The sequence below is a fragment of the Cheilinus undulatus genome, linkage group 9 (genome assembly GCF_018320785.1).
Source record: "Cheilinus undulatus linkage group 9, ASM1832078v1, whole genome shotgun sequence".
Classification (NCBI taxonomy): Eukaryota; Metazoa; Chordata; class Actinopteri; order Labriformes; family Labridae; genus Cheilinus; species Cheilinus undulatus.
Window position 1 is genome coordinate 2,801,449 of NC_054873.1, and position 27,458 is coordinate 2,828,906.

General features: G+C 37.8%; 2 protein-coding genes across 2 annotated transcripts; both read left to right on the forward strand.

Annotated features, from left to right (window-relative positions):
* Positions 1-7,069: 7,069 nt before the first annotated feature.
* LOC121514518 (E3 ubiquitin-protein ligase TRIM21-like) lies at positions 7,070-13,324 on the forward strand. The gene is made up of 2 exons (XM_041794661.1): positions 7,070-7,151; positions 11,286-13,324. Exon 2 carries the CDS (start codon positions 11,295-11,297, stop codon positions 12,936-12,938), a length of 1,644 nt encoding a protein of 547 aa, XP_041650595.1. The 5' UTR covers positions 7,070-7,151; positions 11,286-11,294; the 3' UTR covers positions 12,939-13,324.
* Positions 13,325-18,046: 4,722 nt separating this feature from the next.
* On the forward strand, positions 18,047-26,543 carry LOC121515631 (E3 ubiquitin-protein ligase TRIM39-like). Its single transcript, XM_041796503.1, has 2 exons — positions 18,047-18,128; positions 24,948-26,543. The coding sequence occupies exon 2, from the start codon at positions 24,957-24,959 to the stop codon at positions 26,541-26,543; it is 1,587 nt and encodes a 528-aa protein (XP_041652437.1). The 5' UTR covers positions 18,047-18,128; positions 24,948-24,956.
* The last annotated feature ends 915 nt before the right edge of the window (positions 26,544-27,458 follow it).

The following is a 27,458-nucleotide window of genomic DNA, read 5'->3' on the forward strand; positions in this document are numbered from 1 at the left end:
ATAAAGACCATTCATGAAAGAGTGAAAGTTTTTGGCTTTCCTGTATTACTTTTATTTAGAAGACAGGACAAAGGCTTTAGAGTGTTAATTACACCAGCAGGGGGCTCTCAATCAAAACAATAACAAACGATGACTAGTAGACATGCACTGCTGTTTGGTCATAAATTTGATATCGGTGATATCAACCCGATTTAGCTCTACTAGTACACAATTTTGGCCTACTAGTGTGCAAGTAGGCCTTACCAGTGAAGTAAAAAAGTGTCACAAGTACTACTTGTAGATAGTTTTTGGTCAACAAGTAGTACTAATAAACTTAAAAACGTTCACTAGTAGTACAAATTTAAAAACGTTTACAAGAAGTACTAATACACTGAAAAACGTTCACTAGTAGTACAAATTTAAAAACATTCACTAGTAGTACTAATAAACATAAAAACATTCACTAGTAGTACTAATAAACATAAAAACATTCAGTAGTAGTACTAATAAACATAAAAACATTCACTAGTAGTACTAATAAACATAAAAACATTCAGTAGTAGTACTAATAAACATAAAAACATTCACTAGTAGTACTAATAAACATAAAAACATTCACTAGTATTACTAATAAACATAAAAACATTCACTAGTATTACTAATAAACATAAAACATTCACTAGTAGTACTAATAAACATAAAAACATTCACTAGTAGTACTAATAAACATAAAAACATTCACTAGTAGTACTAATAAACATAAAAACATTCACTAGTAGTACTAATAAACATAAAAACATTCACTAGTATTACTAATAAACATAAAAACATTCACTAGTAGTACTAATAAACATAAAAACATTCACTAGTATTACTAATAAACATAAAAACATTCACTAGTATTACTAATAAACATAAAACATTCACTAGTAGTACTAATAAACATTAAAACATTCACTAGTAGTACTAATAAACATAAAAACATTCACTAGTATTACTAATAAACATTAAGACATTCACTAGTATTACTAATAAACATAAAACATTCACTAGTATTACTAATAAACATTAAAACATTCACTAGTATTACTAATAAACATAAAAACATTCACTAGTAGTACTAATAAACATAAAAACATTCAGTAGTATTACTAATAAACATAAAAACATTCACTAGTAGTACTAATAAACATAAAAACATTCACTAGTATTACTAATAAACATTAAAACATTCACTAGTATTACTAATAAACATAAAACATTCACTAGTATTACTAATAAACATTAAAACATTCACTAGTATTACTAATAAACATAAAAACATTCACTAGTAGTACTAATAAACATAAGCTGGATTTGCTTATAATCCCTTCCACTTAATTTGAATTAGGTCTACTAGTACTACTAGTGAACATGTTGGCTTTACTAGTGGTACTAGTCAACTTAAAAACGTTCACTAGTATTACTAATAAACATTAAAACATTCACTAGTAGTACTAATAAACATAAAACATTCACTAGTATTACTAATAAACATTAAAACATTCACTAGTATTACTAATAAACATAAAAACATTCACTAGTAGTACTAATAAACATAAAACATTCACTAGTATTACTAATAAACATTAAAACATTCACTAGTAGTACTAATAAACATAAAAACATTCAGTAGTATTACTAATAAACATAAAAACATTCACTAGTAGTACTAATAAACATTAAAACATTCACTAGTATTACTAATAAACATAAAACATTCACAAGTATTACTAATAAACATTAAAACATTCACTAGTAGTACTAATAAACATAAGCTGGATTTGCTTATAATCCCTCCCACTTAATTTGAATTAGGTCTACTAGTACTACTAGTGAACATGTTGGCTTTACTAGTAGTACTAGTCAACTTAAAAACGTTCACTAGTAGTACTAATAAACATAAAACATTCACTAGTATTACTAATAAACATTAAAACATTCACTAGTATTACTAATAAACATAAAAACATTCACTAGTAGTACTAATAAACATAAAAACATTCAGTAGTAGTACTAATAAACATAAAAACATTCACTAGTAGTACTAATAAACATAAAAACATTCACTAGTAGTACTAATAAACATAAAACATTCACTAGTATTACTAATAAACATAAAAACATTCACTAGTATTACTAATAAACATAAAAACATTCACTAGTAGTACTAATAAACATAAAAACATTCACTAGTAGTACTAATAAACATAAAAACATTCACTAGTATTACTAATAAACATAAAAACATTCACTAGTAGTACTAATAAACATAAAAACATTCACTAGTAGTACTAATAAACATAAAAACATTCAGTAGTAGTACTAATAAACATAAAACATTCACTAGTATTACTAATAAACATAAAAACATTCACTAGTAGTACTAATAAACATAAAAACATTCAGTAGTAGTACTAATAAACATAAAAACATTCACTAGTATTACTAATAAACATAAAAACATTCACTAGTAGTACTAATAAACATTAAAACATTCACTAGTATTACTAATAAACATAAAAACATTCACTAGTAGTACTAATAAACATAAAAACATTCAGTAGTAGTACTAATAAACATAAAAACATTCACTAGTAGTACTAATAAACATAAAAACATTCACTAGTATTACTAATAAACATAAAAACATTCACTAGTAGTACTAATAAACATAAAAACATTCACTAGTATTACTAATAAACATAAAAACATTCACTAGTAGTACTAATAAACATAAAAACATTCACTAGTAGTACTAATAAACATAAAAACATTCACTAGTAGTACTAATAAACATTAAAACATTCACTAGTATTACTAATAAACATAAAAACATTCACTAGTAGTACTTATAAACATTAAAACATTCACTAGTATTACTAATAAACATTAAAACATTCACTAGTAGTACTAGTCAACTTAAAAACATTCACTAGTAGTACTAATAAACATTAAAACATTCACTAGTATTACTAATAAACATAAAAACATTCACTAGTAGTACTTATAAACATTAAAACATTCACTAGTATTACTAATAAACATTAAAACATTCACTAGTAGTACTAATAAACATAAAAACATTCACTAGTAGTACTAATAAACATTAAAACATTCACTAGTATTACTAATAAACATAAAAACATTCACTAGTAGTACTTATAAACATTAAAACATTCACTAGTATTACTAATAAACATAAAAACATTCACTAGTAGTACTAATAAACATAAAAACATTCACTAGTAGTACTAATAAACGTAAAAACATTCACTAGTATTACTAATAAACATAAAAACATTCACTAGTATTACTAATAAACATAAAAACATTCACTAGTAGTACTAATAAACATAAAAACATTCACTAGTAGTACTAATAAACATAAAAACATTCACTAGTATTACTAATAAACATAAAAACATTCACTAGTAGTACTAATAAACATAAAAACATTCACTAGTAGTACTAATAAACATAAAAACATTCACTAGTAGTACTAATAAACATAAAAACATTCACTAGTAGTACTAATAAACATAAAAACATTCACTAGTATTACTAATAAACATAAAAACATTCACTAGTAGTACTTATAAACATTAAAACATTCACTAGTAGTACTAATAAACATTAAAACATTCACTAGTAGTACTAGTCAACTTAAAAACATTCACTAGTAGTACTAATAAACATTAAAACATTCACTAGTATTACTAATAAACATAAAAACATTCACTAGTAGTACTTATAAACATAAAAACATTCACTAGTATTACTAATAAACATTAAAACATTCACTAGTAGTACTAATAAACATAAAAACATTCACTAGTATTACTAATAAACATAAAAACATTCAGTAGTAGTACTAATAAACTTAAAAACATTCACTAGTAGTACTAGTCAACTTAAAAACATTCACTAGTAGTACTAATAAACTTAAAAACATTCACTAGTAGTACTAGTCAACTTAAAAACGTTCACTAGTAGTACTAATAAACTTAAAAACATTCACTAGTAGTACTAGTGAACTTAAAAATGTCACTAGTAGTACTAATAAACTTAAAAACGTTCACTAGTAGTACTAGTTAGCCTTAAATGCTAATTAGGGGGTGGGGGAAAGTAAATTCAGGCTTCCCATTGGCTCTTGAAAACAGTTCAATCATGGAGCTGGATTTGCTTATAATCCCTCCCACTTAATTTGAATTAGGTCTACTAGTACTACTAGTGAACATGTTGGCTTTACTAGTAGTACTAGTTGACCAAAACTGTCTATCAGTACTACTAGTGAACGTTTTTAGCTCTACTAGTAGGGCTAGTTGACACAATTTTTGTTGTACCAGTGAAGGTTTTTAGCCGACTAGTGTGCGAGTAGACATTACTTGTAAAGCAAAATCGTCTATTAGTAGACAATTTTTTGTTACTTGGACTATTAGTAGACTTAAAAGTTTTACTAGTAAAAATTTTAAGCTTTACACTGAAGTTACTATAAATGCACAAACTAAGTAAGTTTAATGGCGGAGCTCTGTGCTGTTACCACTTTACACCAGGAGATGGCGGACATGAGTAGCTTCAATCCCAGCAGCATTTTGGGTGTGTTTCTATTTAAAGTTTTGGAGTTTATAGAGTTTGAAAGATGCACGCCCGGTCAAGGAGACGAGTCAGAGCGTAACAGAGAGAAAGAGAGCGAATTGTAGCGAGAATACTCACAATGCTGGGAGGAATAGAGGAATATTCACCCTCTGCCATGACTTCCAGTCGTCCGGTGATACCATGGGTGCATCTGTTGGCACCTGTAGTGAAGCCAAATGCTTTGCCTCACTGTGTTTCCACCCCACCATGGAGGGAGTAATCGGCAAATGCCGTGGTGCAGGGCACATGGGGACGGATTCAGGAACTTTTTGAAGGGTTCTTCACTATTGGGAGATATGGCTATGGTGGAGGTCTGCGCTCTCCGAGTGCTTTTCTAGTTTTATTCTAGGATTCAGATTAAAACAGTGCCTGTTAATTTTTAATGGATTCAAGCTAATACACCGCTGTAAAGATAGTGTACCTAATGACGTGGTCAGAAGTGGGGAAGGACAAAATATAATTTTTAAAAAACTTTCAGAATTGGAAGAAAGATGCTAATTATGTGAATCAGGCCATGAAAATAAAGTGATTTTAAACTCACATTCTGCTTTCTTTAGTTCTCATTATGCTTCACCTTTTTCCGTCAGGATTGAAAAGAATGGCTCAAATAGGGAGTAAATTTATCATAGAATGTAAAAAGTTGTCAAATTCCAGAAAAGCATAAACAGTTTACTGGGGGGAAAGGTGCTAAGTAATGAAGTTAGGATGCTTTAGTTTTTGTGAGGAAAACTAGAGGAAGGACTGAGATGACTGGAACAAACATGAGGGGTGTTGCTGCCCTCTAGTGGACATTACAGAAACTACAGCCCAGCTGACAGTAATATCAGTGTTTTTGAGGTGGTGTATGTTTCATTCATGTAAGGATGATGTAAACAACCACATTAATTAAAAAATAATTTATTTTTGGTTTCATTTCAATCATTTAATAACTGTTAAAAGATTTTAAAGCTATGGAGGCGAATACTGCAGTCTGTAACAATAATGCTCATTTAAAGGTCACATATGCAAAACACACTTTTTCAGGTTTTTATAGCGCCCCTGGCCTGTCCACAATCCCCTAAACCAGTTGTGCGAAAGGCTCCCTGTGTGTGTGTGATGTCACAGCCCCTCAGGGATTTTTATTTACGTCCAGCAGCAGACTCAGTAAAAGGGGCGGGGCGAGTCCACATCCGGGTACTTCGACCGAACTTGTTTCGATGCGGACTTTGAATTGGAACAGAACTTTGGCTTTGATTGATGACGTATCACAAGTCAGTAAGTCCAGAAGTACGCTGAAGTACCATATTGATAAACAGCTATGGAGAGTGACTAGCGTGTATTTAGCATCCCTGAGCCTATTGATATGAGTCTACAACGGGACAGGGACGCGTCGGGAGCTGAAATATCGTCTGAGGAGAGTGGAGTGCCTTATTTTGGTTCAGAGGAGGAGGAGAGACTCCGGGAGGGGGAAGACATGGCTGTTTTGCAATTAAGCTATCTTTGCCATTAATTACTGTCATGAGATTTACTCATGTGTGAAAGATGAGGAGTCTGTGGACTCGCTGCGACGTTCAGTAGCCATTTATTAACAGCATGTAAACAACGTGCATTCCACTCACTTTACGCAGCACACATATGACGTCACACTCCCGCGACTACGGTGGCCTGTATACGCGTTTCATCACATCTACCCCTTTTTAAGAGTTGACTCACATTTTCAAACAAAGATGCACTTTCCTAGCATAAACATAAATGCATAGAACATAATAACCTTTACATCTAGGACATCAGGGTAGACTGCCCTCAGTCCGCAGCATCGTAGGGATTATTCAGCCGTCGATAGATGCTGTTATTTATGTAACCACTTGAAAATCTTTCACAACCTCAGTATACATAACATAGAATATGACCATATGGAACAGTAATTTTTTCTTTTGGAAGTAAACCAATTATCACATAACTGTCAACATAGAACATACTCCATAACTGACTTTAACTTAAAGTGTGACATTGAAAGCATGCTTTCTCTGACTAAAGGAGCCTGGCGACACCCAGTCGACATTTATACAAACTACATCAGGAACAACAATAAACTTTTAAAAGTAACTGCTTAATTTATGGGGGTTACATTTACAAGTACTAAAAGTTAATCCCGTAGATGGGCAGAATTTATTTGTAAAAAAAAAAAAAAAACAAGAAAAGGTGAATAAGAAAGTTTTTTTCTTTTATGCAGCTTTCATTCTTTTAACCTGTGACTTTTTCAGTCACTGACAGTTCAGACAAAAACAACCAAACTAAACTTGTTCCAGAGCTAAGTCAGTGTATTTTTTACAGGAAATCAAATCTCCTTCAGATCAACAGTGAGAGGAGGAGCAGCAGTGAAAGAGGAGAAGCTTTAACGTCTGTTTGTTCCTGAAAATGAAAGTGAAAGTTAGTCAGAGTGTTGGCAGAGCTGCAGGAGAGGAGACGTCTCTCTGTTTCTCTCTGAAGACTAATTCAACTGAAGACAAACACTGGTGAGTACACTGACTAACAAACACAACAACACTAACTATTCAGACTAAATGTTGTTTGAAGTCCAGCACTAAACACAAGTCAAAGCTGAAGAAGAGAGACTGAACTCAGACTAGTTCTTATCAGACTGAATACACAGCTAGGATCATCTTTAGCTACTTTACACTCTTTTACAGCTCTTTCCTCCAACTTAGAAACTAGTTTGAACGTGACAAATCTCACTGATTGACTTTGTTTAGTAGAAAGCAGAGGCTTTATTTAGTCACCATGAAGAGAACAAACCAGATAGAGCAGTTTTACTACAAGCTAACTAGCCTAGCTTAGACAGTCTCTCAGTGAGAGTTCAGGAGGAAGTGGAGAGTAGGGGAGACCGGGGTTGGCTGTTCCACTTTTTCCCTCTGCTGTGTTTTACTCATGATCAATACATCTGACAGTGATCAATGCTAAATTAGAGAGAAGTATAGGGTCTAACAGTGAAATGTGTCTCCATCTTAAACTTGTAAATGATATAAACATAAAGTTATTATCTGTCAAAGACACTCTGGTTTGTCCCTATAGTTATCAATGGGATTGTTAAGATTAAAAATAAATGTGTATTTTTCTCATTCTTTCAGCTAGAGACACCAAATAAGTTTAAAGAGAAAACATCTTTATAATAATCATCAGTGAACATTGTCTAGGTTTGAATCAACCTCTTTAAGTAAATTTTAATCCATTCATTGTTTTTAGAATAGACGGTTTAAAAGTGACATCAGACCAAATATTTAATAAGAACCTGATGAAACACAGCCCTATCATTTAGATGGAATAAGCAATGCTACAACCAACCCCAGTCTCCTACAGTATCCTGGTTTATTTCTTTATTTCTATTTTATAATTATGACATAAAATTGTGTTTCCCAACTATTAGACACCTCTGTAAGAATCTAGAAGTTTAATAGTTTTTCTGTCTGTTCCTGTTTCTGTAGTTTGAGTTTTTTTTAAAGCATAACTGATGTTTTTACTGACTTTAACAACTGGTACAAACCACTGACTGTATGTTTCTGCAGCTACAGATAATGTTAGGTCTTAGTTGTTCAAGTTTATATTCATGTCAAAGTTAGTTTATCTTTAGGAGTATGCTAGATTGATTTATAGTGAAATAATATCACACATTATCTAGATAGATTCATTTCAGTGCTGATATTCAGTGTAACCTCTAAACCTTGAGTGAGACAGTTCTTTTATATAAAAGTTACTCAAGCAACAAATAACAGTGAAAGGTAAAAATCTGCAGCAGACTATTAGCTGCAATATATAGGGAAGAGGAAGTGGTTTCTGCTTAGAGAAGCGCTCTCAAAGTGTCAACATTTTTGTACTGTTCATGGCTCTGACAACTGTTCAGTAATCAAAAGCGGAGGGAGGTTTAGTTGCTTTTGAGTGTTGGGAGTATTGACACATTCATGCAAAATTTCTAAAACCCTCATGGAGAATCAGTGGTAGACATGGATTAAAGCTGCTGTCTAATATCTGGAGGGGCGGAGTCAGACGGTGCTCGCATGTTGTCCAAGTCTACCAAGTGGTGCAGTTCTGATCAGTACAGTTTGTCAGAGTTTGGCTCAGCAAACCCTGATCTTACTTGTGTTTCCACCATCAAAGTCCATCCAGCCTTGCTTGTGATGGGAAATGTGTCTTTTCTTAGAGACCTGGATCATTTGGCTCAGCTTAGTAAAAAGAGCTGTTAGATTGGATTTCACCCCTTCTGGTTCTGATGCCCCCCCGATGATAAACTTTCATCCCAGGAGGGTTAAGTTTTCTCCCTGCTTCTGCTCGGACTGAATGTATCCTACTCTGTGGTCTAATCCCAGCATTCACTGTGTGATTGAAACACTGATGACACAGCCAAAATTCAATATTTATGTGCTCATACTGCTGTCCCATTGTCAGACAGTCTGAGCTCTCACACTGACGAGTGAAAGCAGGATGGACCAGGTCTGAAGTTTAAACAATTTCCACTCCTTATCTTACATAAAACACTGCAGATGTTTGAAACATTAGCCTATGATAGAGAGAGCCTTTTGTTTACGAAACATTTTCATTTATTGGTGCTAGTAAAGCACGCAGCTCTTATCGCCCAATACAAAAGTATGATTGCCTCAATTTCCTGCTATCCCAGAGACCCATAATAATAATAATATTATTATTATTATTATATCTTCAATTTATATAGTGCCTTTCAAGAAACCAAAGGACGCTTTACAAGAACGCATAGACAAGGACAAACTAAGTGAGGGATAGGATGAGTGTAAGGCACAGGTGTCAAACTCAAGGCCTGGGGGCCAAATCCGGCCTGGAACAATTAAATCCGGCCCCCAAGATGATCTCATATTTCTGTTCTAACTGGCCCATCAGTCTGAGGTCTGCAGTATAAAAATGTAAACTTATCCTTGATGATTTAAGATATCCTTGTTAAGTCACAAAATTTGAAAAAGTAGGGAGTAAAAATATTTAGATTTACATTTTCAATTTAGCATCTCACAATTAGGACTCAAACTTAGGATTCTGACTTTTTATTTCATACTTTGAGCATTTCAACTCATAATTTTGACTTCTCATAGCTTTAAGATTCATAATTCTAATTTTTAAGTGACCTTTTTAACCAATTATTTTGTATTTTACTTCATATTTTCAATTCTAAACTTTGGCTTCATAATCCCATAGTTTGACCTTTTAGACTCACAATTTAAAATTTTGAATCATATTTTGACTTTTAATTTTATAATTACAATTTTAATTTCCTATTTTAACCTTTTGAACTCATGATTTTGACATTTTCTTATATATATGCCATTAAAAAGCATTATATTTCAAATTCACGTTTTGATCTTTTTGAACTAATACATTTACTTTTCTCCGACTGTGAGCCTTTAAATGTATCTTTTTAACTTTTTAAATGTCAAAATTATTTATCATCAGTGCTAAGTGTTTTTTTCATATTTTATTACTGGTGAAAGGAGGTTGACAGTTTCTGGTTAAAAAGGTGACCCTGTAGGAGTGCAGATGGTCGAGTGGTGTAAGGCGCTACCCATGTACGCGGGCGGCCCGGGTTCAAATCCTGCCTGTGGCCCTTTACCGCATGTCTCTCCCCACTCTCTTCCCTGTTTCCAAGTCTATCCACTGTCCTTCCTCTATCAAATAAAGGCATGAAAAGGCCAAAAAAATAAACCCTTTAAAAAAAAAAATTTAAAAAAAAGGTGACCCTGTTAGGCCCTCAGGTTCGTCCTGAATCCAGAATCCAACTGTGATTGAGTTTGACACGCCTGGTGTAAGGGCTTGTTTAGTGAAGACCCATAAATCAGTAATCGGAAGACTGATCTTTGACCTCAGGAAAACTCTCTCTTTTTGATGATAAGCATGAATAATTATTTGTTTACTGATTGCGAGGAGAGAGAGAGTTAGTGGGAAGAGAGCAGCGCTGTGCTGTCAGTCTGAGCTTAGATCAGTTTGATTTTGGCTTTAAAACAATATAAAAATCAGATTAGCCAGGAACATTCATGTCTAACTCCTGTCTTTCCTACTTTGTTGTGCCAGTTTTTCTGGTGTCATAAAGAAAGGTTGATCCAGTAGAGAAATCACGTGACTCCCAGCAGGTGTCACAGTGACTGTGGATGAGATCAATGAGGGAAATCCGTTGATGAACCTTTAAGAGGTTTTCTGACTTTTACCTGTTGAGATTTGAGTTTCTCCTCATGTAGCGCTCTTTGTCCCTCATGGATCATCTGATGATCAGCTCAGAGAGAAGTTTATACGAGAAAAATTCCCTGATGTTTCAGAATCTGCTCATGGCTCTGCGAGTGTTCAAGTCAGAAATTCATCCATGTTAAGAGTCGCTAATTAGGCAGAGGTCGACTGTTGTGTCCTCACAAACTGCGCACCTCAAACTAAAAACTCATCAGGTGAGAATAGGTTTGAAGGTTCATGGTGTATGCCCAGCTATAGTTTGCAGGCTAGTAGCAAGATATTTTTTTGTTAGTGAATGTCCTCCCCTCTGATTTTTAAACAATTTGCGCCCTGCAAATATCCAAATGTGTATGATTAAACAATTCAAAATTTAGAGATATTTTCAACTTTTTTAAATTTCCCCTTTTTGTCCTCAGGTTGTAGAGATGTCTGCTGCCAGCTGTCTGCTGACTGAAGATCAGTTCCTGTGCTCCATCTGTCTGGATGTCTTCACTGATCCTGTCACCATACCATGTGGACACAACTTCTGTCAAAACTGCATCACTGAACACTGGGATAGTAATGTCTCCTGTCAGTGTCCCATCTGTAAAGAGACTTTCAGAAGAAGACCAAAGCTGAGGATCAACACCTTCATCAAGGAGATGTCTGCTCAGTTCAGACAGTCAGCTCAGCAGAAATCCAGCAGCAGCAGCTCAGAGAGACAAGTTTCCAAACCAGGAGAAGTTCCCTGTGACGTCTGCACTGGAACCAAAGTGAAGGCCCTGAAGTCCTGCCTGGTGTGTCTGACTTCTTACTGTGAGACTCACCTGGAGCCTCATCTGACCAAGTCAGGTCTGAAGAGACATCAGCTGATGGACCCTGTGGAGAACCTGGAAGACAGGATGTGTGAGAAGCACGACAAACTGCTGGAGCTGTTCTGTAAGAACGACCAGAGGTGTGTCTGCATGCTGTGCTCAGTTACAGACCACAAGACTCATGATGTTGTTCCTCTGAGAGAAGAATATGAAGGAAAGAAGGCCGAGCTGGGGAAGACAGAGGCTGAAATTCAGCAGATGATCCAGAAGAGACAAGTGAAGATTGAAGAGCTCAAACACTCAGTGGAGCTCAGTGATGAGAACGCAGACAGAGAGATAGCAGAAGGTGTTGGAGTCTTCAGCGCTCTGAAAGAATCTGTAGAGAGACGCCAGGCTGAGCTCATCAACAGCATCAAAGAGAAGCAGAGAGAGACGGAGAAACAGGCTGAAGGCTTCATCAGAGAGCTGGAACAGGAAATCTCTGAGCTGGAGAAGAGACGTGCTGAGGTGGAGCAGCTCTCATGCTCTGAAGACCACCTCCAACTCCTCCAGAACTTCACGTCTCTGAACGCTGCTCCACCCACCAAGGACTGGACTGAAGTCAGAGTCCATCCACCTTCATATGAGGGGACTGTGGTGAGAGCAGTGAAGCAGCTGGAGGAGACCATGAGTGAACAGAAGAAGAAGCTGTTTGAGACTGAGCTGAAGAGAGTCCAGCAGTATGAGGTGGATGTGACACTAGATCCTGATACAGCAAATCCCAGACTCAACCTGTCTGATGATGGGAAACAAGTTAAACATGGTGATGTAAGACAGGATCTCCCAGACAATCCAGAGAGATTTGATCATTGTGTTTGTGTTTTATCAAAGCAGAGTTTCTCTTCAGGCAGATTTTACTACGAGGTTCAGGTTAAAGGGAAGACTGGCTGGGATTTAGGAGTGGCCAGAGAGTCGATCAACAGGAAGGGAAAAATCACACTGACACCCAACAATGGTTACTGGACAATATGGTTGAGGAATGGAAATGAGTACAAAGCTTGTGCTGGTCCATCAGTCCCTCTCTCTCTTCAGTCTGGTCCTGAGAAGGTGGGGGTGTTTGTGGATTATGAGGAGGGTCTGGTCTCCTTTTATGACGTTGATGCTGCAGCTCTGATCTACTCCTTTACTGGCTGCTCCTTCACTGAGAAAATCTACCCATTATTTAGTCCCTGCAAGCACAAGAGAGGTAAAAACTCTGCTCCTCTGATCATCTCTCCTGTCAGTCACACTGAGTAGATAAGAGAGAAAAAACTTGATCATGCATACATTGTTTTGTCTTTGGCTTCAGATCAGTCTGAGTTTTCTTTCAGTTCTTCTTTTAATGCCACATTATTTCTCTCCACCAAGTTGAACCAGTTTTCCTGCATTCATCAATATAATCAATTCTGATAACTGTTTTAGTGCCTTTCTGTCTGTTAAATCCTCCAAAAACCATGTACTCAGAAACAAACAGCATGAACACATATCTGAAATGTCTGTCTGCTGAATGTCAAACATTTTGATTCTTTGATGGATGTAAATATGTCAAGTGTTTCATACTGGCACCAATAACTGAAGATCAGTCTGTAAATGAGACAACCTGACTGCTATGTTTGACATTTGAAATAAAGGAGATAATCAACTTTTTGCTGTCTAATGACCATGATTTGAAATCTTGACTTTCATCTTTTTACAAATATCATTTGTCTTTAACATTGGACGTCTTTTTGTTGATGGTACAAAAACAGATCATTCATGCTGCTGTCCAATTTTGGCTCTTTGTTTGAGCAGGGTTGAATAACACTGCCATCAGGGACGTGCAGAGACATTTTGGGGGTCAGGGGCTCAAGTAAGAAAAAGGGAACTTCTTTTACTCTATTGATAAAAAATGCTTAAAACCCTCCACTTTTGACTTAATAATCAACTTATTTTAATAACCACACATTCACATAGTTGTTGTATACTTAACTTATTCCTACAGAATAAATCAATCACACAAAAACAATGTCTTCTTTAGTTTTCACTGGGTTTATCCCAAGAATAAGCAAAAACAAAATAAGCTATGACACCATGTCAATGTTTTCTATGCTGCTAGTCTCTACTAAATATTTAGAATAACTGACTGTAGCTACTAGGGAGAGGTCCATGGTGAAGAGTTTTCAGAATACAGAATAAAATACACAGAATATCCTTATATTAATAACCCTCTGGGACCGTTCAAATATTTGTTACACTTGGGACCTTTAGCGCGTAAAACACGCTCCTCATATGGTAGCTATTAAAATTATTATACATTTATATTTCATTCTGCTTTCATGGAGTTCATTTTTTCAGCTACATCAGACCTAGATATTGATATCAATTATTCTAGAATTTTCAAAGATTTTAACCCTTTAAATGCTAGGTTTTTGTCATGACGGCACCATGTTTTCAGCTGGAAAAACAGAAAATATGAATTATTTTCAATATACTACATGCAAAGTAGATTTTTTTGTGTTGGACTATTAGAGCCTGGGTTATGTCTTTGATTTGCTGCAATGTTGATTTTCATGCATTATTATTTTTTGTGCAGTGACAAATACTCACACTTGGGACCTTTAGCACGTAAAATGCACCATTGAAACCCATTCAAACTGTTTTTTTTTTTAAATCTCCCTGCCATGAAAGCGTAATGCTTACATTTGATTATATCTGGGTGTCAGTCTGGCCTTTGACCTTTAAATTGATCATTTTTAGTACTCTCCACCCAATGGTATCATTTTGACCATATTTGGCATATGGAGAAAAAACATGCTATTTCTACCAAATGGCACTGTCCCATTTGACCCCCTCCCTCACCCCTAAGATGGAAGGGGGGTGCACATGTGGGTGTGTGTGTGTGGGTGTGTACATTTATAACTCTGATGTTAAGTTTGAAATTGAACTTTGAATTTTGAACTTCTGCACTACAACCACATGAAACAGAATGAGTGAAAAACAGTTGCACTTGAAGGCCTGTCACAAGGTCACACAGACACACAGACACACACAGGTCTATGCACACAAGCATACCACCTCATGTGAATCAAAATATGATCACATCAAAGATGCAGCAGAAACAGAAGCAATAACAAACTGGAGCTTTTTGGTGAGTTGTTTACACAGCTGCGCCTGCAGCCCAAGTTTATAAAAAGGCAACTGGTGGAACGGCTCATTTCTTACCTGGCAATATGGCAGTATGTTCCCTAGATGAAGTGCAGCTGTGGGTGATGGAGTCTGATTACAGTGAACCATTTACCCAGCCATATACTCCTTCAGCCACTGGAGTGGTACAGGGACCAACTGATACACCATCCCCGCAGGGTTTCAATGATCTTTTAAATTAATAATAATTATTATTATTATTTCTATCATAATTATTATTGTTGTTATTATTATTTCTATTATTATTATTATTATTATTATTATTATTATTATTATTATTATCATCATTATTATATCTATCATAATAATTATTATTGTTATTAATATTATTTATATCATGATTATTATTATTATTATTATTTCTACCATTATTATTATTGTTATTATTATTATTTCTATTATTATTATTATTATTATCATTATTATTATATCTATCATAATTATTATTATTGTTATTAATATTATTTCTATCATGATTATTATTATTATTATTATTATTATTTCTACCATTATTATTATTGTTATTATTATTATTTTTACCATTATTATTATTATATTATTATTATTATTATTATTATTATTATTATTTCTACCATTATTATTATTGTTATCATTATTATTTTTACCATTATTATCATCATTATTATTATTATTAGTATATCTATCATCTTTGTTATTATTGTTATTATTATTTCTATCATGTATATTATTATTATTAGTATTTCTACCATTATAATTATTGTTATTATTATTATTTTTACCATTATTATCTTATTATTATTATTATTATTTAATATTGTTATTATTATTTCTATCATTATTATTTGTATTACCTCTCCAAACAAGCACACACTAACTGATGGTGACATGATCTTAGTTTTAGTGCATCTTTCACATCTGGAGGAGGTCTGTCTGTCTGTCTGTCTGTCAGATATTTAATATTAAATATCTAGTAGAATGAATAGTTGTTAGCTGAGGAGCCTACAGTCAGAATGATGCAGTATCTGTTTCAGACAGGACTCTACAGGTTAAAACTTTGTGTTTTCATGTTCTGGTCAGTTCAGAGATTTTGGTCTATTTTGCATTCATGTCTTCTTTCACTCTTAAAGCAAGAAAACTTCTAGAAAATGCACATAGATGGTGTTTATTTTGACTTTCCTCTGTCTGTTTGCATCTGTAGATTTTTATCTACATATTTAAACATTTCAGGGGAAAAACTGTCTTTAATTTACTGGGGAAGTTTGATGGTGGTCTGTTTTAGTTCCCTTTTTTCCTATTCACCTCCAATGCCTTGGCATATGTGTGCAAACCAGCGCATTTGAATTAAAAGTGTATAATTATCATATCAATGCGGCGATTTTGATGGTGGATTTTTAGATACACGTTCCTCTATTCACCTGTAGTCTCTCCCCTTTACAGTATGTTAGCCTGTATGACCATGATGAAGAGCCATAGCTAAACCAAACGTATTACATCAGATAGTGGCTCATATGTGTATGTTAGCAACACACGTTAACTATGTTTGGTCTTGTCATTTGTGAACTTGAGACCTTCCTTAATCACCACTCACCTCCAAGAGTAGAAACACCAGAAACAAAAGCAGAACTGTGCTGAGGGTTGGGGTCTGCTGCTGCCTGTCTCTGTGCTCCGCGCTGCAGGAGAAGGGAGAGGGAGGGGGGAGCGTCTTACAGAGGGCACCGGAGCTCAGCATCCCCTGACCGGCTATTTGGAGTTTTCTTTTTTTTTTCTTAAATTCATATTTATTTGACAGGAAGGCCATTCGCAAGCAGGAATGAATATGTATATAAAGAGAGAGAGAAAAAAAAACAAACCAAAACAATCACTTTGACAGAAGGGCACTTTGGGCATCAAGGGGCAAAGGGCAGGTGCTCCAGCCCCCTCCACCCTCCCTCTGCACATGCCTGCTCACTGCTGTTTTTTGTTCTTTTAACCAAGAAATGTCGTCAAGTTCTGATAAAACTGGTGCTTTAGCAGCATCCACGCTGATCTCTTCCTCCATAACTGCACCAGCTCTTGCTGCTGCTTGTTTACGTCACGACTCTGCTGCACCTGAAAGTACTGCCCCTCTTCGCTGATTGGTCCTGTCACTTTCTAATCGGGCCCGAACGGTTCATATGGGAGCTTTGTGAGATGGATTCACCAGTGAGAAACAAGGAAATGGGCGTATCCATCTGCTTTGCAAAGTTAAACATGTTTGCCTCTTCAAACAAATTTTAAACCCTTTCCACCACTTTTTTTCTGCCTGTTTTTGCCACTTCTAAACAATTTCTTGTCACTTTTGTTGCCTCATTTGGCCCATTATTGCCACTATAATCCCCATTGTCTAATTTAATGCCCGTTTTATCCACATTTCACTATACTATTTATTATGCCTATTTTTACCAGTTCAACCCATTTCTGCCACTCTCTGCCTGTTTTTTTTTCTCAGTAAACCAATTTTTGACAGTTTAATCCAGTTTACCATGCTTTGAATTACCATTTTATCTAATTTTCCACCCATTTTTGCTACTTTAAATAATTTCAGCCCATTTTTTGTCCCCTTTTACCACATTTATGTCATTTTTGGGCACTGTTACCCATTTTAGACACTTTTGGAATTTTTTTTTTTTTGCCACTTCTAACCCATTTCTGCTACTTTCAAAATCCTCCTTCACCATGTTTTCAATCACTATTTGCCATTTTAACCCATTTTAACTGTATTTTTTTGAAAATTGAACTATACAGCTTACTGTTGAGTGAGAGGTGAGGGAGGAGCAGCAGTGAAAGAGGAGAAGCTTTAACGTCTGTTCCTGAATGAAAGCCGTAGGATTGGTCTATAATCAGCACAGAGGTCTGATAGGCTACTGCGCTTTGAATTTGGACAAAGTATCTTAAATGTGGGCTTTGTTGATATGAACAACAGCTTTTTTAACATTTAAAGAAACAACAGTAACATTATCCTGATAATTTCACATGTAGTTATGTAATTGGTAAAAATACTATAGGGTGGATTTAGTTGCTGGTGTTATTTAGAACATATTAAATATTTACTTGTGCTTTTATTTTGATAGTATTAGTCATTTGGGCACTTGGTATTATGAGTATAACTAGTTAGGTTAGATAAGAAGGGCATTCCTCAGAGAAGGTGGATGTTTTTTATCAGGAAGTCAAAGTGAAAGTTAGTCAGAGTGTTGGCAGAGCTGCAGGAGAGGAGACGTCTCTCTGTTTCTCTCTGAAGACTAATTCAACTGAAGACAAACACTGGTGAGTACACTGACTAACAAACACAACAACACTAACTATTCAGACTAAATGTTGTTTGAAGTCCAGCACTAAACACAAGTCAAAGCTGAAGAAGAGAGACTGAACTCAGACTAGTTCTTATCAGACTGAATACACAGCTAGGATCATCTTTAGCTACTTTACACTCTTTTACAGCTCTTTCCTCCAACTTAGAAACTAGTTTGAACGTGACAAATCTCACTGATTGACTTTGTTTAGTAGAAAGCAGAGGCTTTATTTAGTCACCATGAAGAGAACAAACCAGATAGAGCAGTTTTACTACAAGCTGACCATCCCAGTATAAATAGTTTCTCAGTGAGTTGAGTAGGGAGTGGAGAGTAGGGGAGACCGGGGTTGGCTGTTCCACTTTTTCACTCCGCTGTGTTTACTCATGATCAATACATCTGACAGTGATTGTTCCTCAATCAGACTTTAGTTTAAGGTCTGTCAGTGAAATGAGTCCATTTTATCCTTGTAGATTATTTGATGAGTGACCAGACATCTCTGATTTGAGGCGAAAGTCCCCGCTCTAACAGACCCGTCCCCAGAAATGTCCCCGTTTACTGTGAATTTAAAAAAAAAAAAAAAACTCTCATAAAGTTAAGTGGAGGCTGCAGCTCTGACATATTTCAAACTGATCCTCTGTCAAAGAATTCACAAAATGTTGGTGGTTTTGTCTGCAGCCTGGAGGCATTTTGATGAGTCATTAAGTGCTAACGTTAAGGCCCCGTCCACACAGAGACTAAAACGATATATTGCTGTTTCATTTTGAAAAAGCTTTCTGTAACGACAGAATCGTTTCAGGAAATATCTGCATAAACACGGAACCACTGAAAATGCTGTAGTGCATATGCCAAGCCTGTACGTGATGCTGTAACGCTGCCACGGAAATGTACCAAAGGAGAAGAAGAAGATGACAGAAAACTGACATTAACTTTCTTCTAGTTGCCCTTCTGGTTGTTTTCTGCATTGGATTTAAGAACATCTGGTGTATGCATTTCGCGGTGGTTGTAAAGGAGCATCAGATTTTGCTGTAAAAGCCATAACAAGCTCAGTAGCTTCTGCAGCTCGAACACAACCCTGTAGTCAGCCATTGTTGTTTTGGCTGGACCCATGCAGGCACCTTAAGAGAGCTACGCTATGTGTGACGTAATCATTTCATGAAAAATGCGGATAGCCACCCACATGGGGGAGACGGGGAGAGCTGCAGGCGCTCATCAAGCTCGTCTCCCCGGACGTGCAGTAGACGCACTGCATGATACACCAAGAGGCTCTCACTTCCAAACAGCTGAGTTCTGAGCTGAATGATGTTAAGACCGATGTTACTGCCACAGTAAACTTCATCACAACACGACCTGTCAAAGCCTGGATTTTCTCTGCATTGTGTGAGGAGATGGGCTCCGACCACACAGCTGAATCGTTCCACAGCGAGTCCCAGTGGCTGTCACATGGAAAGGTTTTACTCATGATCAATACATCTGACAGTGATCAATGCTAAATTAGAGAGAAGTATAGGGTCTAACAGTGAAATGTGTCTCCATCTTAAACTTGTAAATGACATAAACATAAAGTTATTATCTGTCAAAGACACTCTGGTTTGTCCCTATAGTTATCAATGGGATTGTTAAGGTTAAAAATAAATGTGTATTTTTCTCATTCTTTCAGTTAGAGACACCAAATAAGTTTAAAAGTGAAAACTGTCTTTATAATAATCATCAGTGAAGATTGTCCATTGTTTTAATTACATTTAATCCATTTATTGTTTTTAGAATAGACGGTTAAAAGTGACATCAGACCAAATATCTTAAAATGACATGATGAAACACAGCCCTATCATTTAGATGTAATAAGCAATGCTACAACCAACCCCAGTGTCCTACAGCAGGGGTTCTCAACGTTGGGGTCGGGACCCCATTTGGGTTCATGAGAAACTGAGATGGGGTCTCCAGATGCCTTAAAAAACTAAGAATGTTTTTAAAATTACACTTTTGCTACTTTACACCAATTTTGCCAAATTTTGACACATTTTTGCCACTTTATATCCTTTTTTTCCTCAATTTTTAAACCCTTTCCACCACTTTTTTCTGCCTGTTTTTGCCATATTCAAACCAGATCTTGACACATTGTTGGCTCTGTTGTTGCATTATCGCCACTGTAAATCCCTCTTTTCCACTTTTTACGCCACATTTCACAATTTAATATTCCCATTTCTGCCAGTTTGACCCATTGCTTCCAATTTCTTCCTCAGCTAATTACATCCATTTTTCATCCCATTTTACCAAATTTCCATCTGTTTTTGGCACTTAAAACATATATCTGCTACTTTTAAAATATATCCAATTTCACCACCTTTTCACTATTTTTTTTTTTTTGTCATTTTTAACCCATTTTAGCTATTTTTAATATATTTTAATTCTGTTTTCAACAAAAATATTTACATTTTTAAGAGGGCTTCTTTTTACACAAATGAATTAAAAAGATATTTGTTTCTTTGATGAGCATATACCACAGCTTAACTTTACAATGGACCATGATTTTGCTGGCCCCCAGTTTGGCTGGGTACATGTATTTAAATGAGGAGTAGGGAGAGGAATATTGAACATTCAGTGCAAACTTGTTCCTCTGACAGGCAAATGATGGCGCTCTCCGAGTCAAGCTTAACGTAGTTTTTATGTTATTGTTTTCTTTACTCTCCTTTAATGTGCGATATGCCAAGGCTCATGTTAAGTATGATTGGGCGACACTGATACAGCTTAGTGAGATTAGTCAAAAGGGGCACTTCAACACTAAATTGCTCGACGCCTTCCTGGAGTTACATCTTCATGCCGGGACTATCCAGGGTCAGGCCGTAGCAGCGGAATCGACTGACAGTCGGACACAGACGAGAAGGCGCGGTAAGCGGGGAGGTGCCGAACGAAGACTCCAACACCTGGTTAGCAGGGGCAGGCTAACACTCCCGATCATACTTCTCGCCAACGTCCAGTCCCTTGAAAATAAATTGGACGACCTTTACTGTGATGGCTACACAAAGTTACATCCAGGACTGCTCTGTGCTGTGTTTCTGTGAAACATGGCTCGGGAACAAGACCCCCGATGAGGCCATAACACCGACAGGCTACACCCTCTTCAGACCCGACCGCAACGCTACAGAATGCGGTAAGACCCGCAGGGGGAGGAACAGCTGTTCTTGTTAAAGACTCATGGAGCACCAACAACACGGTAATATCACAGCTGTGTTCGGAAAATGTGGAGTATATCACGGTGAAGTGTAGACCTTTATATTTACCAAGAGAACTGCAGTGCATTATACTGAGCACCGTGTATACCCCCCCCTCTGCTAACAAGGACATAGCTCTCAGGGAAGTACATGACATGATCTCCAGGCATGAGAACTCATACCCAGATGCTGCTTTTATTATTGTAGGGGACTTTAATCACTGTAACCTCCGGATAAACATCCCCAAACTCCACCAGTCTGTTAATTTCCCCACCAGAGGAAACAATATCTTGGACCACTGTTACAGCAACATTAAGAACGCCTACTCTGCTGTACCAAAACCTCACTTTGGCAAGTCTGACCACCTAGCAGTCCTGCTACGACCTACATACACTACTAGACTGAGAGCAAACCCAGTCACAGTGAGATCTGTGAGGAAGTGGACTGACAGTGCACTGGCAGAGCTGCAGGGCTGCCTGGAGGCTACAGATATGGACATTTTCAAGGAAGCCTCCAGTGACATTCACGAGTACACAGACACGGTAAGCAGCTATATCAACTGGTGCTCCTCCATCTGTATCCCCTCCCAGATTATACGTGTGTTTCCTAACCAGAAGCCCTGGTTTAATGCAGACGTACGCATGAAGATCAGGAGCCGATGTGTAGCTTTCAAGTCAGGAGACACCATGGAGTACAAGCGAGCTCGGTACGAGCTTCAAAAATCCATCAGGGCTGCCAAAAAGACATACTCCCAGAGACTTGAGAGCTGCTACAGGGACAACAACACAAGGAGCATGTGGCAGGGAATACAAGCCATTTCAAACTACAGGACTAACCCTGGCAGGGCCGAAAACCGTGGCTTCTTCCTACCAGACACACTGAACAGTTTCTATGCCAGATTTGACAGAGAGAACAGTGACACCCCTTCAAAGTCCCCCTGCAGTCCAGAGGAGACTGCACTCCAGGTGTCACACACACAGGTCCTGAGAGCCCTAAAGCAGGTGGACCCACGTAAGGCAGCAGGACCTGACGGCGTGGCTCCGAGAGTTCTGAAGGCCTGTGCACAACAACTGGCAGGGGTGTACACAGACATCTTTAGCACCTCTCTCATGCAGGAAACTGTTCCACGCTCCTTTAAATCCTCGGTCATAATACCAGTCCCCAAAAAATCCCACACAGCCACTATGAATGACTTCAGGCCAGTGGCACTCACATCAGTGGCCATGAAGTGTCTGGAGAAGCTGGTTCTCCACTCCATCAACTCTGCTGTCCCAGACACTGTGGACCCCCTACAGTTTGCTTACCGCTCAAACAGATCAGTGGATGACGTGGTGGCCCTGGCTCTTCATTCAGCACTTAAACATCTGGACAATAACAGGACATATGCACGTCTGCTCTTCCCGGACTACAGCTCTGCCTTTGATACCATAAGGCCAGTGAAACTGACTGGGAAGCTTGCTGATCTTGGAATACCAACACCCACCCGGAACTGGATCCTGGACTTCCTGGTAGACAGACCACAGGTGGTGAGGATGGGAAACAAGGTCTCAGCAGAGCTAAGAGTCAGCACTGGGATGCTGCAGTGCTGCTGCCTCAGCCCCAAACTTTTCTCCTTATACACATATGACTGTGTCTCCACACATGACAACAACATCATCATCAAGTATGCAGACGACACAACCATCCTGGGCCTGATCAGAGGGAGGGATGAATCATCGTACAGAGAACTGGTCCACAGAATCACCGTCTATGGAGAGGACAACGACCTGGTGCTCAACATAGACAAAACCAAAGAACTCATTCTGGACTTCAGGAGGAAAGCCCCCCTCTGCAGCCCCTCACCATCAAAGGAATTGAAGTGGAGCGGGCTGACAGCTTTAAGTTCCTTGGTCTTTACATCTCTGAAAATCTAAACTGGGCCCAAAACACAGTGAAAACTGTGAGAAAAGCACAGAAGCGCCTGTCCAGGCTGCTGAAGAAGGCCGGACTCAGTCGTCAGCCCCTCACCCAGGCTTACAGAGGTCTGGTTTAAAGTATCTTCACCAGCGGAATCACTGTGTGGTTCAGAAACACCACTCTGGCTGAGAGGAAATCTCTTCAACGGGTCATCAAGACTGCAGAGAGGATCATCGGCACTAACCTTCTCTCCATGGACAATATTTACACACAGCACTGCAGGAGGAAAGCACAGAGCATCCTCAGGGACAAACACCACCCAGCCCATGCTCTGTTCAGGTGGAAGGATTCAGGGTACAACCTGAGACACCACAGGCCAGAGAGCATCCAAACTCAGAAGGCCCGCTTCTACAACAGCTTCTTCCCTGCTGCTGTCAGACTCATTTCACAGGACATTAAGGTGGGAAGGGCATATCACACCCCACACACCTCCTACTCAGTGGACAGTTAACTACCTCTTGGGTCATAACTCACAACACATCAGTAATAAATGTGGAATAAGTACTACTGTCAATACGTGCAATTATTGAAGTGTGCAATAACTTGTGTAATTTATTTCACCATGTGCAATAACCAATGCAAGAAATCCCAGGTACAATAGCAGATGTAGAAATCTAGGCATTTTTTTTTCTACAGCCATGTTATTTTACCTAACCTACCTTTCTTTCTTTTTTATTTTATCTTATCTTTAATTACTCTTTTATCTTTTATATTTGTGTACTGTGTACACTCCTTTGTGTAGCTTGGTAACACAACTTTATTTATATCATGTCTTATTTGTATTGTTAAGTTTTATAAATATTATATTTTTTTTATTTTTCTACTTTTTTAGTCTTTTGTAGAGCTGACTCAAGAAGCAACGCACAAAAATTCCAATGTACCTGTACTGTCCTGTACCTGTGCAAATGGCAATAAACATCTATTCTATTCTATTCTATTCTAAATCAGCCTCAGTACAGACTGAACCTGATCCACAAAGACCAGCGCTGACTGCTACAGGCACTAAAAGTGGTGCAGTTAACACTGAATCAAAGCTGGTGGTAAAATCTGTGCTATTTCTCTCTCTCCATCTCCTTTCTCCTCTTTCCACCTCAGTCAGTCGTTACTGTGTATCCCAAAATAAACTTCTATTAACAAAAATGTGCTGTGGGAGCGGCAGGAAGTCTGCATGAGCCACTTCAGAATAAAACCTGTTTAAGCCAAATATCTGACTCTGCTGCCATGTGAGCCTCTCATCTATCAGAAAGAAATCAGTGATTATGTTTGGAAAAAAACATTCAAAGAGAAAATGGGCTGAAATATCAGAGGAGCAGTGGTGAGTTTGAGATGTCATTTATTTTACAGTACGTGATCAAACATTGGAGCGGTGAGCATTTATATGGGACACCTTTAAATAATCAGCTCATAGAGAAAGTTTACAGACAGGCTCACCTCTTTACACTTAGAGGATCTAGGCTGATCTGTGTGTGATATCATTAGTTTGACTGTAAATAAACATCAAACACACCTCTGACTTCATTTAATTCAATAAGGAGTTAAAACTTGCATTGGAACAGAAGAAAATATCAGAATTTTAAACAAGCAGTTTAACATAAAATTGATCATGACCATCTCTCAATATTCCTCAGGTTGTAGAGATGTCTGCTGCCAGCTGTCTGCTGACTGAAGATCAGTTCCTGTGCTCCATCTGTCTGGATGTCTTCACTGATCCTGTCACCTTATCATGTGGACACAACTTCTGTCAAAACTGCATCACTGAACACTGGGATAGTAATGTCTCCTGTCAGTGTCCCAACTGTAAAGAGAGGTTCTCCAGCAGACCACAGCTGAAGATCAACACCTTCATCAAGGAGATGTCTGCTCAGTTCAGACAGTCAGCTCAGCAGAAATCCAGCAGCAGCAGCTCAGAGAGACAAGTTTCCAAACCAGGAGAAGTTCCCTGTGACGTCTGCACTGGAACCAAAGTGAAGGCCCTGAAGTCCTGCCTGGTGTGTCTGGCTTCTTACTGTGAGACTCACCTGGAGCCTCATCTGACCAAGTCAGGTCTGAAGAGACATCAGCTGATGGACCCTGTGGAGAACCTGGAAGACAGGATGTGTGAGAAGCACGACAAACTGCTGGAGCTGTTCTGTAAGAACGACCAGAGGTGTGTCTGCGTGCTGTGCTCAGTTACAGACCACAAGACTCATGATGTTGTTCCTCTGAGAGAAGAATATGAAGGAAAGAAGGCCGAGCTGGGGAAGACAGAGGCTGAAATTCAGCAGATGATCCAGAAGAGACGAGTGAAGATTGAAGAGCTCAAACACTCAGTGGAGCTCAGTGATGAGAACGCAGACAGAGAGATAGCAGAAGGTGTTGGAGTCTTCAGCGCTCTGAAAGAATCTGTAGAGAGACGCCAGGCTGAGCTCATCAACAGCATCAAAGAGAAGCAGAGAGAGACGGAGAAACAGGCTGAAGGCTTCATCAGAGAGCTGGAACAGGAAATCTCTGAGCTGGAGAAGAGACGTGCTGAGGTGGAGCAGCTCTCACGCTGTGAAGACCACCTCCAACTCCTCCAGAACTTCACGTCTCTGAACGCTGCTCCACCCACCAAGGACTGGACTGAAGTCAGAGTCCATCCACCTTCATATGAGGGGACTGTGGTGAGAGCTGTGAAGCAGCTGGAGGAGACCATCAGTGAACAGATGAAGAAGCTGTTTGAGACTGAGCTGAAGAGAGTCCAGCAGTATGAGGTGGATGTGACTCTAGATCCTGATGTAGTTTATCCCAGATCTCCCGACAGACCCCAGGATAATAGCTGTAGATGTGTCTTATCAAAGCATGGTTTCACTTCAGGCAGATTTTACTTTGAAGCCAAGGTTAAAAAGTGGCCATCATGGACTGTAGGAGTGGTCAGAAAGATGGCCAACATGGAGAAAACCACACTGAGCCCCACAAACGGTCACTGGACTATATGTCTGGATCGTCGAGGCAACTACTTCGCTGCTGCTGGTCCATCAGTCTGCCTCTCTCTTCAGTCTGGTCCTGAGAAGGTGGGGGTGTTTGTGGATTATGAGGAGGGTCTGGTCTCCTTTTATTGTGTTGATGCTGCAGCTCTGATCTACTCCTTTACTGGCTGCTCCTTCACTGAGAAAATCTACCCGTACTTCAGTCCCTGCAGGAATGATGGTGCCACAATCCACAAGGGTTTTTCTCCACTGACGTTATTTTTTTTAAAACATTAAGGATTACCTAACTCTAGGACATTAAGGCTGAGAAGTTGTCACTATAAACTGCAAAATCATAATGTGTTCAACATACATACGCTACTTGGGGCTGTGCATGTTCTACAGATGGATAGTGAGTTAATAGGAGATAATGAGAGAAATAATTACATGCTTCTATAACAAAGCTGTGCAAAGTCTCCATGAGGAGAATACAGTGTATTTTTAGTTCATGTACACACAGACTCGCCCTGCTGCTTCATCCTGTCTCGTCTATCAGTCACTCATCAATCAGCTGTTGGCTGTACGTATCATCAATCACAAGCTTCATGTATGAAGCACGATGTGCCGTTGTATAGGCTACTGCAGCATTTAAACTCAATAAAACTAACTCTGTTTGACCACTGTAGAGCGCACTGTTGATTCAAAAATCAGAAGTTAGAGTCCCTGATAAACAGGGCGTTTGTTGTGGAACAACAGCCAGTAGTGGTGTGTGATACTGAAAACTCAATATCTATCTGATACCAAGTAAACACAGAGCCAGTATCACCAGTACCGATACTTTTCACTTTTAAATGCAGCAGTATACATAATTCTTAAATTACTATGAACAGAACCAATAAAAACCCAAACAACATGATATATCACTTATTTATCAATCTCGTTTTTTCTGAGTTATTTGAAAGTGTTAACTAAGTATTCAGGGTAGAACATGTACACTCCTGATCAAAATTTTAAGACCAGTTGAAAACTTGCTTACATTTTTAACTGTTGGATCTTAGGAAGGTTCTGAGTAGAGCTTCAAAATGTAAAAAAAGAAGAAATGGGAGTGAGGAAAAACAACTGAGTAAGCAATTTATTGAAAACAACAACTAAACTGAAGGCTGTTCATCAGCTGATCAAAAGTTTAAGACCACAGCCTTTAAAAACCAGAAT

Coding starts and splice junctions, on each gene's coding strand:
- LOC121515631 (XM_041796503.1), top strand. CDS start 24,957: ATGTCTGCTGCCAGCTGTCTGCTGACTGAAGATCAGTTCCTGTGCTCC.
- LOC121514518 (XM_041794661.1), top strand. CDS start 11,295: ATGTCTGCTGCCAGCTGTCTGCTGACTGAAGATCAGTTCCTGTGCTCC.